At 40.0% G+C, this 15096-nt stretch overlaps 1 protein-coding gene across 1 annotated transcript in view; it reads left to right on the top strand.

Annotated features, from left to right (window-relative positions):
• Positions 1–276: 276 nt before the first annotated feature.
• BCAT1 (branched chain amino acid transaminase 1) overlaps positions 277–15096 on the top strand; it is an 82796-nt gene continuing 67976 nt past the window's right edge. The window contains exons 1-3 of the mRNA XM_040234576.1: positions 277–793; positions 867–938; positions 10914–11114. Coding sequence (XP_040090510.1) covers positions 791–793; positions 867–938; positions 10914–11114 — 276 coding nt within the window. The 5' untranslated portion in view covers positions 277–790. The remainder of the gene's footprint in view (positions 794–866; positions 939–10913; positions 11115–15096) is intronic.

Below are 15096 nucleotides of genomic sequence, written 5' to 3'. Positions count from 1 at the left end.
CCGCCGGTGACCTGCTCCGGAGCGAGGCGCGGACAGCCGCCGGGAACCTGAGGGTCGCCATGGAATCCGCTTTGGTGGAAGAGGTGGGGGCGGCGGGGGGGGGGGGGCGCGGGGAGCAGAGGGAAGGGAATTTCTGGGCTGCCAGAACTGACAGCCACATCCTGCGTGTGCCTTCGCCACCCCAAAATATTTTGCCCGTAGCCTTTTGCCTCCCTGAATCCTTTTCTTCCTCTCTTCCCTGGTGATGTAGCAGATTAGTTTTTTTTTTTTGAAGGTCAGTACCTTTTCCTGTTCGACCTGTTTCCATTGCGTCCTTAAGTGTTTTTTAAAATTTTACTCCCTCATTCCATGAGTTCTGTCCTTAACGAGTGACCTTGCCGCCTGCATTGGAGGACCCTACCCGTGGAGAAAATGGTTCACTCTGGTCCCCATCGCTTTTCCAGGCTTGCTATTGTGCGCCCGTGATCGACAAGACCACGAGGCTGAGTGCGCCCAGGAGATTTCTCTGTTAATGGCTTTAAGCCCTAATCTAGACTATTTCCTCCGATAAAAGGGAGACAATCACTTTCTTGTTCTTTGCTGGTGAACCCTGGCGCTTCAGGGAGAACCTGGAATTTAACCAGTCTGCTCGAAGCCAGCGGTGGAGGACAAAAACAGCCGCGACCTCCGACAGGGCAAAAAGAGAAGGACAGCTCTCGCAGGACGCTCTCCTTTGGGGCTGGTGCCTGGGTGTTTGATTCTCCTTTTCCAGTTTGCTTGGGGACCAGACCCGAGCGCAGCGAAGGGTGTGATGGTGAGTGATATTGATTACCCCAGACCCTAGTGAGACACTTAGTTTTACTTAATGGATTTAATTCTTCTTTAAGGACTGCAATAATGGATGCTCCGCAGAAGGTACCGGAGAAGGCGGATATAAAGAGCCGGTGGAGACTTTCAAGGTAAGTTACTTGCCAGAGGTTAAGTGAAACAGCAGTTTAGTTGAATACAGCCATTTCTTGTTGAGATTTGGGGCAGTTTTCTCCGCACAGGTTTATACAATAATTTAAATAAGCTGCCATGCATTTTAAATTCCACTCCTCTGGGGAAAAAGTTGTATGGGGAGCAATGTAGGATAGTCACATAAAATTCCGGGCAGTTAATTGCTTATTTCATGAATTATAAAAGTTTTCTTGGAAAATAAACTGATTATATAATACTTTTAACCCTTCACCCTATTTGTGGAAAAAGCTAAACTCATTTGTTTCTTCTTTAAGCAGCAGCTAACATTTTACAGTTAAAAAAAAAAAAAGGTTGTATTTCCTTCATTTCTCTCTAAATTCTGGGGTTTATATATTAAATAACCTCGTACTTCACAAAGGAATAGTAAGAAGCAAGAGAGAAAGAGTCTTGTAAAGTATTTTAAAAATCATAAGAACATAAATGTAAGGTTTATTATCATTTTCTCCTTAATTCATTATCTCCGCCTATTCCTGACTCCTCCAGGCCATGGAGATTTTTTCCGCCGTGGCTTTTCTTTTTTCCTCCTTCTGCTCTTCTGCCTGTTTCAGTCACTGTCAATTGTCATCCATAGCACAGGATGTCCTAATGATCTCACGTCCTGGCAGGGTTCAGAGGCGGATGAGACTGGCTCATCAATTTCACACATACCCAGCTCTTACAATGTGCCGGGGACTGTGCTAGGCATTAGAAATCCAAAGATAAATTTAATGTAAGATCTCTACTCTCAGGATTTTTTAAAAATCAAGATATGATATAGTAATTTCCTTACTAAAATGTTTGTGAATTTATTTGTTCGTGTTATTCCTTGTCCTTTAAAGATAGTGTCCTCTAACCCAACAGTAGATAGATATACTCTGCTAGTCTATGAACACTAAGTTCTAATACATTTTAGGGACTTAGATGTTGAGATATGGATCCTTGAAAGAATGAAATAAAAAGGATTCCTCCTTGATAATCTCTAAGGGTCATCTTATATAGTAAATTCTTCACAGGCTATATAGATTGATGAAAAAATTTCCCTAAAGGCTTTTATACTTTTATACATAGAAGAATTGTTTGCAAAGTGAAGGGTTAATTCATCATGTAAATAATCTTCTCTTTGTTAATTTAAATTTCTATACTTTAGATTTTAGTTAAGGGAAGTGTATTGATATTCTCCAGGCCAGAATACCGGAGTGGGTAGCCTTTCTCTTCTCCAAGGGATCTTCCCAACCCAGGATCCAACCATGGTCTCCTGCATTGCAGATGGATTCTTTACCAACTGAGCTATCAGGGAAGCCCATTGATATTCTATGCTTATGTATTTGCATATCAAAACATCAGTGGTAATTGTGGTTGAATTCACAGTGCAATGTGATGAGGCAAATGAAAAATGAAACCGGTAATTTGTGGGGCAAAAAAATGGTGGATTTTGCAGGACCATGTTGGCTTTGGACTTTTTCTATCTCCTTCTTGATCACCTCATTTATAACTTTAAATTGCCTTTTGATCTCTCTTGGGTAGTTTTCATATTGTATCCCTTCTCCCATTTTGATACAGTCATTTTATTTTTTTTAACTTTTTATTTTATATTGGAGTATAACCGATTAACAATGCTGTGATAGTTTCAGGTGGACTGCAAAAGGATTCATTCATACATACACATGTTGATACAGTAATTTTAAAGCAAGGAAACCATTTTCCAAGAGTCCGGTAATGAGGTGCCTTATTACTGAAAAATCCTAGGGAATATTTCTGTGGACTCCAGGGTTATCTTCGTTTCAAGGAGGTCAACTGTCTGTTGACCTCCTTCCCTCTGCTTCCATAGCCCAAATTCTCTCCACAGCCCTACTCTCTCATCCCTACAGTTTCCTTATTAGATTTTTTTAAAGTGTCTCTAAATGATAACAAATGTAGCACCGATGGCTTTCCAAGTAGAGCAAGACAGATGCACTTGTTTTAAAGTTATGCAATTTCAAAAAAAAATAAAATACAAGTTATGCAATTTCGAAGGGCTTCCCAGGTGGCACAGTGGTAAAGAATCTGCCTGCCAATGCAAGAGACGCAAAAGACACAGGTTTGATACCTGGGTCAGGAAGATCCCCCGGAGGAGGAAATGGCAACACATTCCAGTATTCTTGCCAGGGAAGTCCTGACAGTTGTAATCCAGAGATAGCCTTTGAAAGTTTAAGTGCCAGCTCAGGGAAGTACTGATGGCAATTGGATGTTGCTTGAATTCAGAGCTAATAATAGTTCTCAGGGGCTCTTAACCTAGTTGCACTAGCCTGGTGCATGCTTCCCCATCTCAGAGCAAATGGTTCCCCAACCACACATTTTGTGTCAAGAAATGGTTGTTTTTTAATATGCCCTTTTTTGGTCATATTTCATGTTGTTTCACAGTCCAGTCATTGTGGCCTTCCAAATTTTTCCATAAGCATATGTTATGAGACATCCTAACTTTGAAATCATTGGAGAACTTTGGAGCATTAGGAAGAGACAGTAATCATGAAGGAGAAAATAACAGGTTACAAATATTGTTATTTTATCTATCTTTAGAAAGGAACTATAGGAAAAAGATGACTTCTAAAGAACCCTGATAAAAATTGTGCATAAAATTTGTTTCTTTTACACGAGTGCTCTTTTCCTCTTTGAACTGTACCTCACATCTACTCAAACCAGTCACACACCTGCATATACTTTTGAATTTCATTCAACTGTATCACCTCATTGATTAGATTTAGTTTTCTTAGGTAATTTCTTTTTCCATTCAGGTTAACAGCTGTTATTTTTAGTTTCCAGAATTGCAGGAATTTTTGTCAATAAAGGGAAATTGGAGTTCTTGATGAAATTCTGAAGGTACCTATTAGTGTGCTATTTTACAAAACTGCATGTAGGAGCAATCCTCATGTACAAATCAGAATGTTAGAGGGTTGCAATTCACTTCATTAACAAATTACATGTCTTAGAAGAAGATGTAGTAGTTTACTGAAAGGAAACTAATACCTAGCAATATAATCATTTATTTTTGATTTCAAGCAACTTAACTAGTATTAGCAAATTATTACAGTAGCACTAGTTGAACTTAAAAACATAAAAAAGGCTTTGCCATTAACAGTGAGTCCCACCCATTATGAGTGGTCTTAGAAGTATTTTGAAGACAGGATTCAGAAAAGTATATTCTAGGCCCAGATTATTATTCAAGTTGACTCTATGCTGCTGCTGCTGCTGCTAAGTCACTTCAGTCATGTCCCACTCTGTGCGACCCCATAGACAGCAGCCCACCAGGCTCCCTCATCCCTGGGATTCTCCAGGCAAGAACACTGGAGTGGGTTGCCATTTCCTTCTCCAATGCAGGAAAGTGAAAAGTGAAAGTGAAGTCACTGAGTCGTGTCCAACTCTCAGCAACCCCATGGACTGCAGCCTACCAGGCTCCTCCATCCATGGGATTTTCCAGGCAAGAGTACTGGAGTGGGGTGCCATTGCCTTCTCCAAGTTGACTCTATAAGGGTTTGAAATCATGACAACAGAAAGGTCTTTTATGATTTATAGTAAGTACAGGTTTTTGTTTTCAGTTTTGTTTTTTCTATAGCAGTGTATTATGCTGAGATATCCAAAAGCATGAAGATCATTCCAGGTTTAGTGAGGTTTAGAACAGAATTAGTCAAACATATTTGATATGATACTGTGCTAAATGAGAGGCCAATATGATCAAGAGAAATGACTCTTTCCCAATTGTTTAAATCAATCCAAGGGACTTTATAGAGGAAACCAAGCACTTGGGAGAGTGAGCTGTCTATATCAAACGGTTGCATGAGAAATGGGTAAGGCAAGTGATTGGTGGTTGGAAAGCTGAGGACACCCCAGACTACTGGGTTAGGTAAGAGTTCTAGTTTCCACACTTACTGCTGGAGGAAGAAGGGAGGGAGTTGAGATAAGCTGGAGGTGCCTTATGTTCAATTTTACATGTGGAAGAAATAATGGAAAAAAAGAGATGAGAGTGGGAAGGCATCTGTAGCCGAGTTTTAGTCCTTCTATCTGTTCCCATGTTAGACAAAGGCATATAAACAAGAATTCCTAGGTACTGAGGCACTGGGCTAATGTGTACACCCAGTACAGCCCTAGACGTACTCAGTTGCTAAGTTGTTTCTGACTCTTTTGCGACCCCATGGACTGTAGCCTGCCAGGCATCTCTGTCCATGGGATTCTCCAGGCAAAAATACTGGAGTGGATTGCCATGCCCTCCTCCAGGGGATCTTTCTGAGCCAGGGATCGAACCTGTGTCTCATGCATCTCTGTGTCTCCTGCATTGGCAACGGATTTCACTGAGCCACCTGGGAAGCTTCATGTACAGCCCCAGACATATTCCTTATTAACAGAACTCTGCTTTTGTTTGCAGTTCTCTGACCAACCCTGAATGACAAACCTGCATTTCAACCTCCCCTGCAGCTAAAGATATCAATGTGATACATTTCTAACCAATAAGGCGTAAGGGAATTTCTGAGAAAATTTTGCTTTTGCGATCAAAGGGTACAGATTTGCCTGGTATTGTCCTTTTCCTCCCCTTTCTTTGGACTTTGATTAGATCCTTGGGCTTCCCAGGTGATGCTAATGGTAAAGAATACGCCTGCCAATGCAGGAGACGCGGGTTCAGTCCCTGGGTTGGAAAGATCTCCTGGAAGAAGAGATGACAACCCACTCCAGGATTCTTGCCTGGAGAATTCCATGGACAGAGAAGCCTGGTGGGCTACGGTCATGGGGCTGCAAAGAGTTGGACACGACTGAAGCGACTTAGCATGCACAGAATGAATTTGCCAGCAGAGGTCATCTCTGAAAAGTGTAAATGTGATTGCCAGGTAAAGGTTAGAGATTTTTACTTTTCATTTTTCTTTCCTTCTTTTAGTAGAATTTTTTGAATAAATTAATGATTGAGAAGTCAGGAAGTAGAAAGCAATATGAATATCAGACATAGGTACCCAATTTTGAAGGAAATATTATGTGTTCCATTTTGGGCGTATTCACTTTGAGATGACCAAGTTCATATGATTGTGAGAGAGTACGTGGCTTTCAGTAAAAGTTCATAGATCCATGAGATCTGAATCTCTGTTGCTGGTGCTCAGCCCTTCCCGTGCACTAGCCTGTCCTTCAGAGTTTTAAACTGAAGAGTTTAAACTGAAACTGATGTGGAGCCCCACTTTTGAGTCTCTTTTTCACTGATCTTAGGGTAGGGCATGGGCATTGGTATTTTTCTTAAAAAAAAAAAAAAAAAAAAAATCCTCCCAGGTAAATCAGCTCAGTAGCCGATGCTGGGAACCACTGCTGTTTAAGTTGATGAAATTTTCAGGAGAAATGGTATGGTATGTTTCTCAGCCCTGACTACAGTTAGAATCCAGTTGAATCACACACACACACACACACACACACACACAATGGGATAATTGGTTCTCTTGGCCCCTCCCTTTCCCTACTCCAGCAGTCACAGAGCCTCTAAGATTTTCCTGTCAATTCACTTTCCCTGCATCCCTGTCACACTGACTCTTTGCCGTTTCCTGTACCTACCAAGTGTGTTCTCACCTCAGGGCCTTTGCACTTGTTTCCTCTGCCTGAAATACTTTGCCCCTAAATCTCTGCATGACCTACTGTCTTCATTCAAGTCTCTCTCAAATGTCACCTCATCTGGGAGGCCTTCTGTAACCCTTCCATCTAAAATCAGCATTCTCTTTCCCACTCTATCCCTTTAAACTTTCATTTTTTTCATAGCACTGATCACTTCTTGACATCTGTTTATCTCCTTATTCTTTTTTGTTTGCTTTTGCAATTGTGGTTGATTTTATTTTTTTTCTTTATAATTCTTTAGACTTTTTCAAATATTTGATAAGTAACATACTGTACTTATAATGAGAAAAAAAAGTGCTATTTGTGAAGGAATTTTAAAAAACCAGTAGAAAAACTCTACAAGGTAATTAGGCCAGCTCTGAATTTTCCAGGTATTTGTTATCTAGAATCATAATATACCTGCCTTCTTTTTATTTATGTTAAAAATCTTTTTTAAAAATTTAATTTAAATTTTTTTTAATACCCAAAACATTTTGTGTTTGAGTATAGCCAATTAGCAATACTGTGATAGTTTCAGGTGACTAGCAGGACTCAGCCATACATAGACATGTACCTGTTCTTCCCCAAAGCCCCTCCTGTCAAGGCTGGCACATCCCCCTGGCCCAAACCACTTATTCTTTATACTGTTTTTCCCCCTCACTAAGAGAAGAGGACTTGTTTCATTCCCTTGGTTTTGTGCCTGGCACAATACAGGTACATAGTAGCTCAAAAATTATTAGGTTAATTTGGTACTGAATTGGTTGCATGGACCTATGCTAGGGTTCTACTCTGAGCTAAGACCCCTGTGTGTGCCAGGGAGGTTCTTTTTCAGGTCATATTTGTGCAGCCAATAACAAAACTGAAGCTGAGCCTGGAACAGCCCAAGCTTTATTCAGTGGTGAAGTGGGAACCCTTGCAAATCAACTTTTCAACCCCAGTCAGGCAAAGACAGCAAATGTGTAAGAGGATTGAAGTATAAGGGAGGAAACTGGAAAGTGTGGGAATTATAATATCCATGAGTTATCTGAGAACAGGAGTGTGGTTTGGACCGGGAACTGATACAGCTCTGCTTTTCAGTTCCTATATGTGGCTTTTCCCGCTGTTGTCATGGCAGTTGTCAGCTATCATGGTGCTGGTGGGTGCGTCATTTAGCTAATGTATTACAATGAGTGTACAGTGAGGCCCAAGGTCTAGCAGAAGTCAGATCTTCTGCCATCTTGGTCCTAGCTGATTCTAACCAGTTCTGCTTTTTTTTCCTCTTTGTAGCTTCCTCCTGAAACTTAGATGAGTTTCTATTGGTTTCTGTTTGACGGAGGGGGAGGGGTAACAACCTTGGAAACTGAATGAGTAACACTTGCTCACAGTGGCTACCACTCGTCCTCGACTGGCAGCGAGTGTGGCAGAGAAGGAAGACTGAACCCTTGCATCTTGGTATCTCCTGTGCTTGCTTAGTACAGTACCTGAGCCACTGTACTGGCACAGTGTTCACTGAGTGAATAAAAGGCAAAATACTAAGCATAATAGAGCAGATAAGGAGGAAACGAGTAAGGGAAGGAAAAGAAATCACCCTACAGTTTGATATGAGGCAAAGCCATAGTCTTGTTTTTAAAAGTTTCTATGTAGATTGTTGTTGAAATACTGATGGTAGTGTTAGTTGCCCAATGTTGTCCAACTCTTTGCGACCCAATGGACTATAGCCTGCCAAACTCCTCTATTCATGGAATTCTCCAGGCAAGACTACTGGAGTGGGTAGCCATTCCCTTCTCCAGGGGATCATTCCGACCAGGAATCAACCTTGGTCTCCTGCATTGTAGGTTGTTGGAATAAAGTTGTATATATTCCATTGCCTGTTAGTTTCATGGCAAGGTAGGGTTACTGAGAAACCTAGAAATCCCAAAAGTTAGAAAGACCTTGTGTGATTGTGTTTTTGTTGATTAACTAGTGATAGTATTGACTACCTAATATTAGAAATAGCAGATGGGAAGTCAAACTTCATTTTACTTTTTTTAACAATTAAATTGCTTTATTAAAACCACACAATTTAGAACTTAGTAATTTTACTTTTGAAGAACCATGCAAATCATTGGTTTTGTCTTTGAAAAAAAAGAAAGCCGATGTCTGTTGCCTTTGAGGTATTTAAGATGTATCCTGAATTCATGGATTAAAAACTCACCCCTTCTACTCACAGTATCTCCACCCCATTTTCATCTACTTTCATCTTTCTGTTTTTGTTGTGTATCTTACTTACTTACCCCTGTTATTAAGAAACTTTTGTTAATGGTATTAATAAGTGAAAATTTGCATTGAGTTTGTCTTCTTGTATTGCTATAGTTCCAGATTTTTCTTAGCCCAGGATCCCCCTAGCCACTAAAAAAAAAAATAACCAAAGCAAAAGCACAAGTGCTTCATTGTACAAGAATACTGTGAAACCATTCATGTAATAAAAAGTGTATGTTAGGATTTCACTCACTTTAAGTCCTGGCCATCTTCTGGGAATGAGTCTGTTATTCATTATGGAGTGCAGCTGAAATCAACCAAATGTTATTTTCAGTATCTAAGAAAACCTTTACTGTTGTATGTGCCAGGCACTATGCTGGGGCTGGACATTTAACTGCAAGTACTCTAGCTAGAGTTCTTATCTAACAGTCTCAATGGACTGGCAAACTTCTTTTTTTTTTTTTTTAATTTCTTTTTAACTGAAGGATGATTGGTTTACATATTGGTTTGATTTCTGCCATACATCAACATGAATTAGCTATGGTGTACATATATGTTGGAGTGGTAAAGAATCTGCCTGCTATACAGGAGACACAGGTTCAATCCCTGGGTCAGGAAGATCCCCTGGAGGAGGGCAACCCACTCAGTATTCTTGCCTGGAGAATCCGATGGACAGAGGAGCCCGGCAGGCTACAGTCCATGGAGTCGCAAGAGTCAGACACAACTTAACGACCAAACCACCACCACCGCAGGTGATAACTGAAGCTATGGAAGTGAATGAAACTGCCTGGCGGGCTACAGTCCATAGAGTTGCAAAGAGTCGGACTCACTGAAGCGATTTAGCACACACACATGTTGTCCTTTACGCTTTATGCTTCATTGTAATGGAAGCTTTCTGGTTGTTTTAAAATAAATAGCATTTTGGACCTAAATATTACTCTAAAATTAACTGATTCATAATATATCAAACCACAAAGGTGGCTGTAAAGCAGTGAATTAACCAGATATAACTAGGTCATTCAAAAAATAATGATAAGAGGTGATGATACAAAGTGAAGTTCTGAAGTTCTGTATTTGCTTTGTGGGGTTGGCGAAATGACTACTTTGTGTATTGAAAGAAATGAAGTCTGACCTTCCTAACAGCCTGATCACAGCCTGAACTTGTCCTTGGTTCATTTTGTGTTTAAGTAAGTCTGAATGCGCCTTCCCCTGTGGTTTGTGTCAGCTGTTCTACAGCTATTGTAAAGTTAGTGATGCTATTGTTTGTGATCCGGATGCGTATGTGGTGGTCATTTGTAATGGGCAAGCCGGCTGTGGAGAGCTGGTGCATCGGGGCTGTGTGAAGTTGTTTCCTATTACTCTTATTTATCTTTCTTTGAATAAGGGGTCCTTTGTTCACTGTTTCCTCAACACAGAATAGAGGATTTATATCTTAGTGTTCAATCTCTACTTCTGTTTTCAACGAGGAAAACATTTGCTTCACTCTGCTGCCTGTCTCCTACCATGTACCCAGAGGGTTTTGGAAGCTGCTGCCAAGAATTCTTTGGGGGAGCCGGAGTATAACCATCCCAAGAGATTCAGTTCTTAGTGACATTCTTTTTAGTTTAATAAGTCATTGTGAGTGCTGCTGTTTTGATTCTAAGACCCGCCTTTCTTCTTTCCTGAATGTTCTACACGGGTCTAATGATGGAAGTGAAGAAGAAATATGTTCTTCTTTTAGCATGATTTGACTCCAACTACTATTTCGTCCCAGTTTCTAAACGTCACTGAAAAATTTTAGTTCTGATATTTGTTTGGTAGTATACATTGCAAAGAATTGTTTTGTTTTTTTTTTTTTTTTTGGTTGCACCTTGCAGCTTCTGGGATCTTAGCTCTCAACCTAACCTCTGGACTGCCAGGGAATTCCCTACGTTGCAGCGATATGAAATGAGATTCTGAATGGAGGCATGGTTTTGCTTGGCTCACCTAGTGTTGTTAAGTTTCTGAGTTAGTTGCCAACATTTAAAAGTTAAATGATTTCACTTTTTAATGGCCAGTGACTTAAATTCTGTCTTTTTACTCTCTGCCTCCTCTAGCTGGTGGATGTTCAGTTACTTTTCTTTAATGGTGCTGACTTTCTTCCCCAGGCTGAAGATCTAATAATCACACGAGCCACCGTTTTAAAGGAAAAACCAGACCCCAGTACTCTGGTCTTTGGAACAGTTTTTACAGATCACATGTTAACAGTGGAGTGGTCCTTGGAGCTTGGATGGGAGAAACCACGCATCAAACCTCTTCAAAACCTCTCACTGCATCCGGGTTCATCGGCTTTGCACTATGCTGTGGAAGTAAGTACTTGGAAATTAATGATGGTGACATATTGGTCTTCACTGTGGTTGCTAAGTAGCTTCCTCTGCTCAAAGAGCTCTAGGGCAGTGTGGTCTTTACCGTATTAACTAGAGGCAGTCGTAAGTGTCTGTATAAACAGTTGGATTGAAGGTGAGTCTTAACTAATTTTTCAGATTATCTTGAATTTTTAAAATGTCAATTGAAAAATCATGTAGGTGGTAAGCACACTCTAGGGTGTAGAGAATAGAAATATAATGTTTTGCACATGAAACTTGTAACAGTGGCTTATAGTATTATCAGAAAATTATTTGGAACAAATGGGAAGGACAGAAAATTAGCAATCAAAAAGCCTGTACTGTTAATATCTCACTAAGTCACTGCTCTTAGATCTTCTAATGATTGACAATGGATCATTAGGTACAGTATTATATTTATATTTTAATGCTAACTGCCTGGTTTTATGACAGCAATAACTTGTTATGCATGTTAAGGGACATTTAATTAAATGTCAGCATTCAAGCATGAATGGAATAATTATGTGTTAAGTATTAAATAGAAGATGCTTTCTGTGGTCCTTCTTAGGATACACACTTAGCCAAATATACAGTATATTCCCTGTTCCCTGTGTGGCTTCCCTGGTGGCTCAGTGGTAAAGAATCTGCCTGCAATACAGGAGACTCAGGTTCAGTCCCTGGGTAGGGAAGATCCCCTGGAGAAGGAAATGGCAACCCACTCCAGTGTTCTTGTCTGGGAAATCCCATGTACAGAGAAGTGTTGCAGACTGCTATCACTCATTTTTAACGTATTGGATATCTTTCCTAGAATATTGAGATTCAAGAATCAAGCAGTGGCCTATTATTTAAGGGGCTGAAAGATGGAAATAGTAAATATTCATATTGATATTGATAAAATAACTACATTTGTTTATTGAAATCCTGCAATATGCCCTCTACTGGGTACTTTATATGGGTCAGCTTTTCTAGTTGTTTTAAGTGAGAAACATGTAGTTAATCGTTCAGATTCTGGAGTTAAACATCCTGGGTTCAGATCCTGTCTAGAGTTGTATTATTTTGACCCACAAGTTAACATGCATATAGTCTCCTTGGACATCTTTCTCTTCCACTAATCAGCCCCATTTTTTGTTTTGTTTTATTTTTAGAGCTAAAACTGCATGTGGTTTTGTTGATTTCAAACTTATTTTTTGATAAAAAAGTGAAAAGTGAAAGTGTAAGTTGCTCAGTCATGTCTGACTGTTTGCAACCCCAGGGACTATACAGTGAATTCTCCAGGCCAGAATACTGGAATGAGTACCCTTCCCCTTCTCCAAGGAATCTTCCCAACCCAGGGATCAAACCCAGGTCTTCCACATTGCAGGCAAATTCTTTACCAGTTGAGCCACAACGGAAGCCCAAGAATACCAGAGTGGGTAGCTCATCTCTTCTCCAGTAGATCTTTCCGACCATAAAATAGTGACACTTTCACATAGTGAAGGAGAAAAATGGAAGTGTGAGTAGAGAACCGAGATGAAAGAAAACGAAATTTTACAACATGTACTTCATTTTCAGGCTTAGATATTTAGTGAGATAAAGGATAATTTGAAAAAGTGGACAACATACTATTTAATGAATACTTATAAAGGAATGCCCAAATAGCTACCATCCAGGCAAAGAAATGGACAGCTTGAGTATCCCAGAAACCTTCTTTGTACCCCTTCTATGTCATAAACCCTGTATTTTCTGGCACTACTTTTATGGTGATTTTTCTTTGCTTTTCACTTGGGATTATGTGTACCTCTAACACTACAGTTTTGCCTCTTTTTGAACTTTGTGTAAGTGGAATTATATAAACATATATATTGCATGTGTGTGTACATGCACACGTATCTATTGTTTGAACTCAATATTATGTGAGATCTATCCTAATGTCTGTGGGGTCTGGGACAAAAGTAAAAACAGAGACATCCCATAGTCCACCCTCTCTCTTTCTTTCAATCCTAACTCATCCTGTATGACAAGGGGCCTTTTGCACATGCACATAGATGCCCACCCCACCTGCAAACAGATGACCCTTGGCCATCCCCTGGACTTAGATGCAAGCACCCTAGTGATCCTGTCTGTTCTTAAGAGATCAGGAGGCCTGCTCAGACCCTGAAAATAGGATTAGGGCCATTTGGGCAGGGAATTCAGGGAATCCCTAGAACTGAGTATTTGGAGTCTGTCTAGAAAAGGGTCCAGTCAGCTACTTGCTCCAAGGAGGTCACAACTGGGGGAAGATAAGAGGTGAGAGGCCCTCGAAAGTGTGAAACTCAGGGCAGAGACCTGTGTTATCTGAGTCTCAGGGTGGTAGGTACCACATAGTATGTTCCTTATAGCAGTAGTGTTATATTATGTGAATATATTCAGTCTGTTGTTGACCTGGCACTTGTTCAGCTTCCTTCTGTGAACATTCTTGTACATAGTATGCTGGTGTACTTGTTTACATGTTTCTTTATAGACGCCCCCTAGGCTGCCCTTTGAAGAGATTGCCTAAGGTAAAACTCTTCACAGTAATACCAAGGTATTATTTTTCTTTCTCATTGTGTTGACATTTGTACCAGATAACGCTTTGCCACCCAACCTCTGTTAGTCATTGTATTATTGCCATGCATGACAGTATAAAAAGAATGTCAGCTCTACTTAATGTTCTCAATGAAGTGTAATAATGATTGAGTTTATTAAATCTTGACTCTTACATAAACATTTTATTCTGTATGAGAAAACATCCATTTCACATGAAGCACTCTGTTATACTGAAATGCCACGGTTGCCTCAAGGAAAAGCAACCGTGTGATTGTTTTTGTGTGGTGAACTCAACTGGCTACTTTTTCAACCTGGCACCATTGTTCCTCGAAAGAACAAAGTTGTTCAAACTTGTGCGTGTTTTTTTAAAAATGAATGAAATAAGCCTGTCACTTCAAGTAAAACAATGGACTATATTTTTTGGCAGTGGTAAAATTCTAGCTCTCAAGTGAAAATTGGAATTTTTGGAAAATTTGTATCCCCCACCCTTTCTTCCTATTAAAGAGGTCTTATTTTGTATTATATTGGTGGTTACCAATGTTTTGATGATATTGGTAGTTTTAGAAAGAGTTACCCTTTGAAAGATCTGTGTAACTCAGGCAACCAGTATTTTTCCAAGTGAGTGTTCCATGATTGCCGGGGTCCAGCCCCGGTGGATCCAAGGTGATTCAAAGGTGGGGACGGAGTCGATGTCCTTGGAAATAACTTATTTAATTACAGATAGAGAGGGATTAGAAAATTAGCAGAGAAAAAGAGGCTGAATAACTTGGTTTACATGGAATACCAATCACCACCTACATAGGCCGCAGGCGTCTTCCCGTTCTCCCGAAGGAGAGGAGGCACTGAGGCCCCCCCGGTCTGATCTTAGAAGCCCAGGCAAAATTAGCAGGCTTGGTGGGTACTCATGCACCAAATGGGAATTTGGCCAGAAAAACGGAGAGCAAGAAAGAAGCGACATGGTGGAATCAGTCTTTCCAGAAACTGATCCGATTTCTTTATTTTGGGGTTTGCTTATATACCTTTTGTTACACATAGGGATGAATACAGAGTCACGTGGGGGTCAGCAGTCCTGACCTTTATCAAAATCAGGTGCTTCACATAAATGTATAAAAAAAGGTCTTAAGGGTTTTACATCATCTTCTGGCCATGAGGCCTGCTGACATTTTATGATCCTTTCTTTTTGATAACCAAAAACTTATTTTTTCCAAGGGTATTTTTTCTTAAACCAGGTACCACCCTCCAAATAAAGTTGCATTCCTATAGGGTGAGGGTGTAGCAAGTTACAATCAAGAAAGGAATTTATTTAACCCAAGGTTAACATGATTAATCTTAAAGGTTAATACTTATTTCTCCTATATGTTTAAAGGTTAATACTTATTTCTCCTATATGTTTAAAGGTTAATACTTATTTCTCCTATATGTT

This window comes from Oryx dammah, unplaced genomic scaffold (genome assembly GCF_014754425.2).
Source record: "Oryx dammah isolate SB20612 unplaced genomic scaffold, SCBI_Odam_1.1 HiC_scaffold_29, whole genome shotgun sequence".
In the NCBI taxonomy this organism is placed as follows: domain Eukaryota; kingdom Metazoa; phylum Chordata; class Mammalia; order Artiodactyla; family Bovidae; genus Oryx; species Oryx dammah.
This window is presented reverse-complemented; position numbering and strand designations above follow the sequence as displayed.